The sequence below is a fragment of the Limanda limanda genome, chromosome 2 (genome assembly GCF_963576545.1).
Source record: "Limanda limanda chromosome 2, fLimLim1.1, whole genome shotgun sequence".
NCBI classification, from domain to species: Eukaryota; Metazoa; Chordata; class Actinopteri; order Pleuronectiformes; family Pleuronectidae; genus Limanda; species Limanda limanda.
The window spans coordinates 9,485,776-9,498,275 of record NC_083637.1 but is presented as its reverse complement, the minus strand read 5'-3'; the positions used below and the strand labels follow the sequence as shown (position 1 = coordinate 9,498,275).

Sequence of the window (12,500 nt, the reverse complement as noted above, 5' to 3'; positions counted from 1 at the left end):
ATGCAGTTCAACAATCCTACCACGTTCAAAGACGGTGAGCTTTTTTGCCTTTGCCATCAAGAGATCTTCACAGTGTGATAACTTGACAGGAAATTACATGGAATCCAAATTTTTGCACAGATTTTGGCTTTTAAAGGCTGGTCTTAAACTTTTGATCAGCTGATGAACAGCCTATTTGAGTTAAATTGTTTTCAATAAATTGCCTGCTCACAACTTTTGGTCTCTTGTTCCCATTTCTTCTTTTTGCATTTTGAAGCTCTACTTAGAACCTTCCTAAGATCCAACAGTGCAAAATGCAAATTCATGCAATTTTTTAACTGGTCTTAAGGTTTTGATCAGGAGTGTACAAGTATTCAAATACATCTCTTAACAATATTTGCAGAGTGAAAGGTGTATACAAGTACATATTCTGTATTTGTATTTAATAATTTATTTGTTTGCCTTTTTGATTCTCGTCTCTGCTTCTTTCTCACTCGTCTGCTGCTCTAACAACTTTGAGGCTCAATATTCATCTTATCTTATAATGGTTTAACTCACTCCTATTGAACTAAACTGTATCTATTCATATGTGCACTAAACTGTAAGATAATATTAAATACATTATTTATTCTCCTGCTTGTGTTGATTTATTTTTATCTTTTTTCGAAATCTGGTTTTTTCATATGTTTATGGATGTAAGATTATTAGAATAGAATATTAAATTGTTATTTTAAATATCTCTTGATATAGCTCTCTCTCTCACTTTAAACTGACTGTGTGTCTACTTGTTGATACGTGTACTTCGACATCTTTCAGGTTAATAAGGCAGAAATAATTTGAGGACAGGGACTGTGTGCGTGTGTGTGTCCCTGGTGCTGGGCTAATTTAAGCTAAAGGGGCCACTGCCACTCAGATTTAGAACAGGATGTAGAACAAATGACAGATGACCAATTTCGAAGTGTTAATGTGCAAGTTTAAACTTTGCAAGCTGGATGAACCCCGGGCCAAAGTAATGGTGAGCCCACATTCAGTCCCCCTACTTAGTTTGGTTGGAATTTAATAAATTAATTATAAATGAATTGGAGGATATGCCCTGAATCCACTGAAACAGTCGAAACAACAGTGATGTACCGATGATATTTCAAAACAGTATAAGCAAATGAGTTGATTTTACACGTTTGGAATTCAAGTCAAGTTTTACTCATCACAATAACAGGTATTCAGGCAAAGTGGTTATTTCTTTCAGTTTGTACAAAAGTGAAGCAAAAATCTCACACATGGGTTTTGCCATCTTTTTCTTTTTAAGTCCTTTGCAGCCAGATCGTGATCGTGGTTGAGTCGCGGAATCAAGACACACAAGCTCGACCAATCGGGAGTCATCCTATTATTATAACATCAAATAACTCCCTAAAACTAGAATGATCGCACACATGAACACTATGTTAAATTATACAAACCATCTCAGAAAGAAAAACACTATTTGATGTGTATTTGGATTATTTATATCACTCTGAATGTGTCACGGAGGCATTCGCTACAATTCTTCCCCATATACGTACACGATGAAAAAGTTATTTCTGACAGAATGATCTTTAAACTCTTGTGCCATTTTGATAATGTGTGCAAAGAACCCTTGAACAAGCTGCAGATGCAACAAACTGCCTTGATGATATTTATAATAACAAAGAAAGGTTAAATAACACAAATATATACATCATCTACATCTTTGAGGCTCTTGGGGGCTGAGGCCAATTCACCCTTAAAACGTCTACGGCATTGTTATAGATACAAGTCAGTTAAAGGTTCAGTGTGTAGTATTTAAGGACATCTAGTGGTGAAGTTGTATGTTGCAATTGAATACCCATCACCTCACCCCCCCCCCCCTCCAGGTAGCCTTCAGTTCTCCATAAAAACTCAGTCCGGGGCAACTGTAAATAAAAGCGTGGCGGCCACCGTTAAGAGGACCCGCTCTCGATGTAAATATAAGCATTTAAATACAAAAAGCCCATTCTAGAGTAAAGATAACAATTCGTACAATTTGGATAAAACGCACTCGTGAAAACATCAACGGGATTATTTTATATTCAATTTCTGCCACTAGATCCCTTTCACCTACCTTTGAGAATCACCAAGGAACCAAACTCGCATGTGTGCACACAGAGAAAAATACAATCGGCCAAACTGTCGTTCAAACCTCGACTTTTCTTGCCGTGCCAAAACACAAACACACAATGTTTATTTTTATAACGTACAAAACACAAACAACAACCTCGATGCAGCAACAGGCCCTGGGTGCACACACGTGCGTCTATGTACAGTGCGGGTACGCGTGCAGATAGTTTCTGGCTTGACGGCTGAGTCCGGGTAAGCTGCCTATGTTCTCCGCTCCGTACGTACGAACAAACGCCCTCCGGCACGTCTGCCTCAGGCTCTCCGGACGCTGGCGCCGGTAGGGCACCGTCAGCTTGCAGGAGGAGCTGGTGTAGTAGGTGAGCAGAGCGAACAGGGACGGGTACTTCTTCTGGCTGCCTTGCAGACTGAAGAGGAGGTCGTTCACCTGCACGCGGACGCTCGTCGGGCCGTCCTCGCTCTGGTAACTCAGGGTGAAGAAAACATCCGGCTGGCCGCTGTCCCTGAAAGAAGACGCCACCACACGGTCACTCTGTGCACATCCACTGAAGTTTAAGCGAGTTGTGCAATGCTGCTTATCACAGCCAGTCAGAACTTAGGAAGAAGACAAATAAATAGATATAGCTGATAAAGTGCACATTAAAGTGAAGTTTTACTCGTGGGACTTTCCCGTGCGACACATTACGAAACTGCTGACATTTTAACGATAGCAGATTAGCGATGGCTTTGGGGATAAGAAGTGATCCAGGAAATGAAAATTGTTGCTTTAGCTGAACTATAACTAATAAACTTTGCAGACGTGGCATCGATTTGTGTCAGTGCTGATGCCTGACATTGTATTTTCAACAGTATCAGAGGGGTTTGTGATGCTGATATCAGTGTGGGAACATCTCTTGGTATTATATTATAATGTATTCATTATAAAATATTTACTATCAATACAATATATTCATATAATATATTATAATGATGTGTAAATAAGGCAGTGCCTCTTAAATTAAGTCTGTGCCTTTCTGTCATGATGCAGTAACTGTCTGGTTCACACTCAACATAATACTGATAATTTATAATTGTATTTCTCTCTCTCTCTCTCTCTCTCTCTCTCTCTCTCTCTCTCTCTCTCTCTCTCTCTCTCTCTCTCTCTCTCTCTCTCTCTCTCTCTCTCTCTCTCTCTCTCTCTCTGGTAGAGGGGGAGGTGCATCACAGTAACAGCTGCTTATGGCTTATAGCGTTTCCTCTCTCTCTCTCTCTCTCTCTCTCTCTCTCTCTCTCTCTCTCTCTCTCTCTCTCTCTCTCTCTCCTTCCCGTTGACCGTTCATTTGTTTGGAAATAGGGCAAAAGTTTGTTTTTTTGCAGATAAGACTGGACTTTGTCCGTCCTCTCTAACACAGGGAGGAATTGGAGTGAAGTTATAAATATTTTATATCGTAAATTGAGGGCTATTTCGCTTTACTCTAAAACATTGTACATCATTCTTTTTAGTTTCCATTAATTTAAACATTATTTAACCGATCAAGTCTATTTTAGTTGGGCAGCTTCTGTTGCACAGATTATCTTGGCAACACACGAGCAGTCAAAAAGATGAATCAACTGTATAACTCTGAAAGAGGTGAGTCGTGGGTTACCTGATGAGGAAGGTGCCCAGTAACGAGTGGGTCAGTATTGTGTGCGCCTCCTCCATGGTCATCGGCCCCCAGTAGTAACCACTGTGTCTGAGCTGCTGGTACGTGCCCTTCACCAGTACGTACTCTGCATGGCTGCAGAACGGACGCAGGTGTGTGGGCAAGCAGTCGGCGTCGGCTCCGGTGACCAGCTGCAGGAGAGAAGGAAGTAATGAGTCAACCTGATAATGATAATCAACATGTACAGACCGCACAGTGTAGGCACTCAACAACCTCTCAGGCTCCATACAGGCTGCTGTACCTGCAGACGCTACTCAGGGATGCAAAAGAGGACTACAAAAAGGGTTTTTACTCAAAATGATTCTAGAGTTTAGTTTGTGTAGATTCCTATAATATATTGAAACGTATAGGTTATCAATTTGATGTAAAATTATGCTATTAATCAGACTAGAAGGTTTCGATGTAAACCTTCAGACTCCAACGATGAACTCAGACATTCAACATTTTTTAAGGCTTAGTTTCCAGACAGTGACACAGAGATCGTCACATCAAATACATTTGGTGGAAGTCGTGTGTTTAATGAAAACAGTGATGTGATGTGTCATCAGCAGTGATGAGTTCTATCTTTCTCAGCAAAGTACATGTATCACGTTTAGTTTCTTCCAGCACATTTATATCATATGTTTGTGATTCATTTGTGGTTGTATTAAGTACAATAAATAATCCTACACACAATTGTCAAGTTCTTTGAGTAGAAATATAATATATAATAATATATAACTGGTCTGATAATCTTAACTATATATTATTTTTCATTCTTAATCTGCATCTACACCAAAATTTTTATTTAGGTGGAAATCAGTTTAGTAGTTTTTGCATTATCCTGCAAACAAATAAACCAACAAACAGACACAGTTGAGGTATTTATAGAATAAGCTAAGTTAAATTATGCTATAGCAGTACATATAGTAGTTCATTCTTATTGAAAGTTGTGAGTACTTTTGGTACTTAAAGTATATCTTCATGTTTATACTACTAAATATGTTTTGTATTTCCACACGGGACCTTATTAGCCGAGTAAAACATCTGATTATTTCTTCCGTCGCTGGATATAAAGTTCATGAAATGAAATCCAGGTGTTTCATTTCTGACTGAACTCGCTCCAGACATCTGCTCAAGCTCACTGACCTGGATCCAGGGTTCATGGTCTTCCTCTTCGTTGTCCCAGTGCAGTGACTCAAGCTGCCTCTCCTTCAGCTCTTGGCGGCCTGGTCCCACGAGCTCTGGGTTCTGTTCGGGGCTGACAGGTTCCTCGGGGAGTTGACTCTGTGTCTCCGCTGCACACTTCTCATTTTGGCTCTGTTCAACTGGTTTATCTGGTTTGTCTCTGACCATCCTATACAGGAGAATCCTTCTCTTGACCATCGGTTGCACCATATCCTCCACTTTTTGGCAGCAGGGCCTCCATCACTGACACCCTCCTGGCTGCTCATTTGCCGCTCAGTCCGCTGTACGACTCCATGTTGTTTAAACGACAGCTTGAGATTGTGAATCAGGATTCAGCCACGTTAGCACAAAGTGCCGGAGTGAAGCAGAGGCTGAAGAAGCTTCATCTGTTCACAGGAAAGAAAACAGACAAGCAGTTAAAATCGATTATTATGTTGAACTTGTGAATAAACAGTTGCTTTTTCCAAATGTGAATCATATTCACTCTCATCAGGCTGCTTGTTAACTACTGAGGGAAGTATCTGCTTCCTATGTTAAACACTTCATGTTCAACAGCTTGTCTCTGACTGTGTCCGTCTGGGGTTTGGCTCTGACCAGGTAGTGCAAACTGAGATCTTTCACTAAAAACAGACATTTCAAGGTTCTGCTGCTGCAATAAACATTTCGAACGCAAGTTAAAATGACTGAAGTGATTATTGCCATCACCAATCAACATCTTAATCACTTTCTACATTGATTTATTATTGAGTCTCTTAAAAATGAGAAAACTCTGAAAATATGCCAATCGTATTTTCTGCATTTTACTGGAAAAATAACACACGATTAGCAAATTATCAAAGTAGTTGCAGATTTTTTTGTTTTTTTTAGCTCCTCTTATCAGTTTTTTAACTTCCTGTAAAGCTCTGTAAAGATTTGACTGATAACTTTCTTTCGGTTCATGAATAGGAGCAACTATGTTCATGCTGCCATTTATTACAACTACAGCTGCATTGTTAAAAGACACATCACTTATTATCGCTTTGGCTCCAGCCTGAGTGTCTGTGTCTGTGTGTGTGTCTGTGTGTGTGTGTGTGTGTTTGCTTGCCTAGGGCAGATACGGTCATGTGGCTGCCAATAAACCACATCAATGAGGGGTAAGATTACAATGATAATAAAAAAACACTTTCACTTTCTCATTCTCCTCGCAGGACCCCAAAGACCAGGCGTAAAAATACAAATAAAATTTATGAACAAAAAACTGAAAAACAAGTAGGTTATTACAATATGTATAATTTATTAGTATTTCCAGTTTGAGTATAAATATATAAGAATGTTTTTTGTTTGTCGTATCTGTTTGCATGTTGCTTTTATAGTAAATTATGGGGAAGTACTTTATAAATAAAGTTTTTTCGAGTGGATATTTTATTTATTACTCAGACTCACAGTGATTTTACTAGTTGACGGTTTACAAAAAAGAGAGGCTGCTTTCCTCCACTATCTTTCTGGATTCTTACAGCTGGTTTAATTGTAACTATTTCTTTTATCTCCTCTTTTAAATGAGGAAGAGAGCATTTAAATATCATCTCCAGTAAAAAAAAAAAAACTTTTCTAATATTTTAGTGCTGCTTTTCCTGTCTCAACTCAAACCACACGACCACACGACACTGAGTTTAACTGTTGTCACTTTACACTTTGTTGTGTAAATTCTCTTTCTCGGCTCAGTGCAGCTGTCAGTACCTCGACAGTGGAGTTTCTGTTGTTATTATTCTTTTATCAAGATAACCACGCTTGGTTTGAAATTAACCTCTGCGTTGAAGTGTGGTACTTTTTGTTGAGTTGTCGAGCAGCAGCAGGCTGTGATTCCCGTGCAGCTGAAGTCAGATTAAATGTCAGCACTTAAAACTCAGACTGTTTCAATTCAGATCCAATGTGCTGCAGCTGAGAAACAACAATTCGAGAAATGGTCGAGTTTCCCGAATATTGACGACCTACACAGCTATAAACATGATCAGAGAAAAGAGGAATATGAATGTATTTTTATTTTATTATTCTTTTATAAAACTTTCATTTTATTCTTACTATTATTTAATACAAACGTCCAGTGATAAAGGGACTGATTTAAATCAAACATATATGAGTTAATGTATATATATTTTGTAATAATTTTCCACTTCTGTAATTTCTCTGTCCATTTAACTTTTCTTTAAAAAACACATTTCAAACTCCCTCTGCTCAGCAACAGGTTTGTTTTTAAAACTGTGCGATGAGAATAAAATGTTTTTAAATTGTAATTATCTTAATATGTTTGTGTCTGTTTTAGTAGAGTTAAGTTCAGGAGAAATGTGTGTGTGTGTGTGTGTGTTCCTGGGTGAAGACATTTTTTCCTTTCGAGGATCAATGACGGAGACACATTTTGACACTGGTGCGTAAAGTGGCACAGAGACTTTTACGCGTTAATGAATGAAGCCAGAACAAAGTGGACTAACCTGTGATACCTGGGGGTCGGAGCCTGGTTCAGGGTCATTCAGGAGCTTCGGCTTCTCTCCTGCACAGACTCACGGTTCATTTGGACTAGAAACATTTTTTTACTTTCTCTTTACATGAGGGCTGCAGGAGGAGGAGAGGCAGAATGAGATTGGTCCACGCCTCCAGCGTAAAGCCACAAAAGCGCGTGCTCGCGACCGCATTGACGCGCACGCGCTCCGCAGTTTTGCTTTCACTTCCGCGGATTCTATGAAATCACGTGATCTGCCGGCAGTGTGTGTGTGATTCAGTCGTGTTATTCTATCTCTGTGAGGACCGGTGTCAACTTCAAAACACACCTGGGTGGCGGGTGAGAGTCGAGTTCGTGTCAGGGTTGGGGTAAAAAAATAAAAAGTTTACATAATACTTTTGTTTAAGTACTAATAAATAGCCTTAAATGTAAAAGTACTTGAAAAGTAACTCTTGTACTTGAGTAAAAGTAAGCACTTGCATTTAAATTGCAAGGGATATTCACCATCTTGTCTAATATTTGATTTATTTATAGGTATTACAAGTAAAAGTACTTGTTCCCCAATGCAAAGCTGATGTATTCACATAAGCGATATAAAAGATCAATATCTATGTCCACAGTTTTTTCTGCTAGTCTATAATTATTAATGTTTACTGTTTAATACAAGACTTATACAGACTTTGTCATGTTAAAGGTTGATTCCGGAACACATTCCTCCTCAATTTCCTTATAAACACGCCCAAATCATGTCATTGAGTCACTGTCCGACATCCAGTGCTCACCCTGCTCGTGCTCTTCAGCTGAAGCAGGGACGGTGGTCAGATGTTAGCGATTGAGTCACGTACAGTCGGGTCCGAGCGCTCGTCAGGCCGTGCACACTCATGGGTTTTGGCGGCGTAGCCTAGACGAGAGACCCTAACCCTAACCCTAGCCTGCTCCTGCTAGCATTCGTCACGATTACTAACCCCAGCTTTAGTCAATTTCACTTTCACTGTGAGTCAAAGCAGCAACTTCTTCAGAATCCATGTCCGGAGATTCTTCACCAGTGAGGCTGCTGGTGCAGGAGGTTGATTCTGACGTTAACTGCCCGATTCGATTGCATTAGATTCCTTAAAGTTAACATGTATTGTCAGGCTTTTTTGAAAATGCAGTGAAGTAGAAAGTACTTTCTTGTTTGAGACTAAGTGTATCAAAGTACCAAAACAATATATCTACTTTAGGATAGATACAAGTATAATGTTATTTCTGTTTTGGATAAATAAAGTTCTATGTTGATGAATTCATTTTATATGTTTTATTTTATTATTCTAGTGTAGGTCCCACCCTGAAGATCTAACATCCCTTTAATAACTTGAGAGAATTAAATACTTGAGGCAGCAAGTATTTGTTGTTATATTCTTATATTGTATATTATATATATTGTTATTTGGCTTCCTTGTAGAAATTGTACTTTCTTGATTCTTGTTGTTCTGTGTTTGTACACTCATGGTCGAATGCACTTATTGTAAGTAGCTTTGGATAAAAGCGTCAGCTAAATGAAATGTAATGTAATGTAATTGTTGATGTTGATGGTTCTCTGGAGCTAAGAGGAGGGGAGTCTCATTTTCATGCATCAGGGTTTTCTTACTGCAGAGTATGAGGGACAAACATGAGAGAGGAAGATATTTAGCATTTTTCAGAATAAAGGCAAAACATTGAAGATAAAGTTGAAATACTATTTCATGAATAAAGTGAAAATGTTGAGGATAAAGGCGATTCCAGTCGAATCCAGTTAGAGGAGTGACTGATTGATTGCACACGTTTCTGAAGTGGTGCACATGTATACTTTACATAACTGATAGCTGTTATCATTCCAATAAAAACAATCTCATTCGTTTGCATTGAACCTTGATCTAACCAATTTAGCAGAGTTAAAAATAAATCAAGGAAGTTGCGTAATTAATGTTAATTCGACCTTATTCCCATCACTTTGACATTTTCTTGAAATGAAAAAAATATCTTGCTCTTCTCCTTTTCTTTTTATGCCGGGCCCTCCCACTATTCTGTGGTTTCGACAATGTATCACTGTCTACAAGCTCAGACATGATCTTTGTTACATGTATGAATTATTCAGAGTGTTGTTGTTATTCTGATTTTACAACACGACTTGAATATGAGTCTTAACTTGTTGCATGATTTTTGTCGTGACTCGAACTCTCACTGGGATCCGGGGCAACAGAATACATGAGAAACAGAAAATAAAATGAGGTTTGGTTGCAGCTTCCTCAGCAGAGAATAGACTGTTTGTGGTGAACAATTAAACACACTCACACACACACATGCACACACTTAGATGCCATGGCAACCAGCGTGACTTTGCATCATATCACTGAATAATGATAAGACAGCACTGAACATTTGCACTTCATTTATTAACAAAACGATAAGCTGTCAAACGCTTTCACATTCATTTGTTTAGTGTCCCGTGGTTTCCTGCAGTAAATTTTAAATCGTCACAGTTCTTATCTTTCAGGCTGTTGGGCTGGAAGTTTCTTTTTTGCTCTGTCTGTGCATCATGTAGGCAGCTGCTGAAAGGGCCAGGACTCCGTATGTAGCCAGGACGTACTGGAAGAGAGCAACACACACAGTTCTGACTCCATATACCTGAACACTGCATCACATGTAACAGAGCCTGCGTGTGTGTACATGTGCGTGTCGCGTACGTTTCGGCGTCCCTGCAGCGTGTAGCTGTTGAAGTATTTCCTCCAACCAGTCAGTTCCGAAGAAGCCGGGGCCTCGATGCCAAACAGCTGCCTCTGAAACACAAATACACGCACGCACACACACGCACACACAATAAGAGGAAGCAACAGTAAGGTTAAATAATCATCACATTTTACTGGAAGTGAGCAACAATTAAAATTGAGAAAGAAGAATCCAATGTGAAAAATGAGAAGAAAAAAAAAACATTCGACCATAAAAATAGACACAACATAAATTAATCACCCGCGTTAAGTACATGCCAGTTATAATGAAAGTGAAACCTGCCAATTAAATTTATGGGAACATGAAACTTTGACTCTATACAATCTCATTATATTATATACCAGTGCCTCCTCGCTGGTGTTTTGATAAAAATCCTTTATAACCACTAGAAACTAACCACATTTTTCTGTGTTATACTAACATATGTCAGACTTTCGCTATTATACTAATATATAACCTGCAGATTTTGTAAGTTTTGTCTTTTCCTTTTTGTGTTATATTTGGATGAGGTTTTGATCCAAGTCTTTTTCTGGAGTCTTCCACACCCCATATGCATTTTTAACAATCCATTCATGTATTTATGTTGTGTAAAGTAAAGTCAAGATACTGTAGTTGGCAAGAAATGGAGCAATCATGAGTGACAGTTGAGGCTCAAAAACAAAAGAGAAGTTGAATAGTTGAACATGTTGAAACCAGCAGTTCATCGTGACGTGGCAGCGCTGCAGCGAATCCCGGGGTTTTGGTCGAGTCTCATTCAACACGTCCTCCGACTGAGATTAAACTGAATTATTCATCGACCGGAGCTCGGAGCTAATCACCCCCGCACACCCAGAGAGCAGCCATTCTCCTCCAGCTCGCCACACTACTTCTGTGTGATAAAAGCTTAAAGCTGTAATTCCCTTTGCCCTCAGAGAGTTTTAAGTTTTTTCTTTTTAATGCATAAGATGCAAAAGCTATTAGCGAAATATATGAATTCTCCAGCTGCCACAGAAATCCATTAGAGGTTGACTTTTTTTCTTCTTCTCCAAACTGCTGACGGGAAATTTTACTTTTTTATGACACTGACAGTATTTTAACTGTTCAAGTCTCTAAAGACTTATGTTGTTTTAATGGTTTAAAACTGAGGTCAGATAATAATAATAATCTTTATTTACAAAGCACTTTTCTTAACAGACACAAAGTTGTATTCTTCTAGAAAACCCAGCAATAAACTTAAATAATTAAAATTTCAAATAAATGAAAGCTATAACATCTATCCATCTCTCCATTCTTACTTTCTTTCTTCCGTCCTCTCTATCCATCTATCTAAGTTGTGTTAACAGCTTGTTTCTGCTGCCCCAACTGGCCAAAATGAAAACATCAAGTGGTTGCAGGTTTCATGGTAACAGTGTATTTAGACTTTGAAAAATAAGATATGGCATAAAATGTATAAATAAATCCATCCATAACAGAAAGCAATCTATCTTTTATTATATGTAATTTTGAAATTACTTGAAACTAATGTTCTTACGCCTGCTCACATATCTTTCCACATCAATTTGCACAAACCATACACATTACATAAGTTCTAACATTGAGTAAAATGCAGCCGTTGGGCCAGAGATCATCTCTATTTCCTTTCTGAGTTCTATTTAGTTTCTTGCTGTGCTGCAATCTCACTTTCCCTGAGCGGAACTAATATCCATGACTTTATTTACTCCTGGGAGATTAACTGAATAATAGTTATTAATTTGATCGTGTGTTTGATTTTTAAATTCTTAACGACATCTGTCCCACGAGTGTTTGATTACTATCAGCTACAATATTCATGTGAGGTAATCTATAAATGTATACAAAGCAGGACAAATTTACCATTAGTAGTAATAGTACCACTTTATGTAAAATTCTATACTTCTACCTCTTTTTTATCCTGAATATGTTTATTGAGATTCTTTTACGGTTATTCTTCACACCCTCGATCTATGTCATTGGTGCTTTTTGAAAAATAAATAAAATACAAATAGAAAACTTTAAATAACAAAACAACACATGGAAAATAACAACTCCTCCTTCACATAAATATTGTAGCTGACTTGTAGTGGAGTATATACGTACATTTACAATAAGTCACAGTACCCAGATGCCTAAAAACTGTACTTGAGTAAAAGTATCTAGTTAATAGATAAGATAAGATATAATAATCCTTCCCACAATAGGGAAATTTGCAATATTACAGCAACAATACTTAAATTTAAGGAAATATAACAAATATAGACAAATTAATGTAAATATATGTATACATAGATATATAAATACAATGAATATTGCACAGTTAAGAGATGTAC

The 12,500-nt window shown here is 38.2% G+C and overlaps 2 protein-coding genes across 2 annotated transcripts in view; both read right to left on the bottom strand.

Annotated features, from left to right (window-relative positions):
• Window positions 1-1,156: 1,156 nt before the first annotated feature.
• Window positions 1,157-7,531, bottom strand: LOC133022723 (suppressor of cytokine signaling 1-like). Its single transcript, XM_061089610.1, has 4 exons — window positions 7,424-7,531; window positions 4,920-5,344; window positions 3,735-3,922; window positions 1,157-2,612 (listed from the first exon to the last, which is right to left on the bottom strand). The coding sequence occupies exons 2-4, from the start codon at window positions 5,166-5,168 to the stop codon at window positions 2,288-2,290; spliced, it is 762 nt and encodes a 253-aa protein (XP_060945593.1). The 5' UTR covers window positions 5,169-5,344; window positions 7,424-7,531; the 3' UTR covers window positions 1,157-2,287.
• A 2,290-nt stretch (window positions 7,532-9,821) lies between these two features.
• The window catches only part of LOC133026754 (ATP synthase membrane subunit K, mitochondrial-like), a 3,121-nt gene continuing 442 nt past the window's right edge, over window positions 9,822-12,500 (bottom strand). The window contains exons 2-3 of the mRNA XM_061093700.1: window positions 10,134-10,226; window positions 9,822-10,035 (exon numbers count right to left, since the gene is read on the bottom strand). Of these exons, the coding sequence (XP_060949683.1) occupies window positions 9,940-10,035; window positions 10,134-10,226 (189 nt within the window). The 3' untranslated portion in view covers window positions 9,822-9,939. The remainder of the gene's footprint in view (window positions 10,036-10,133; window positions 10,227-12,500) is intronic.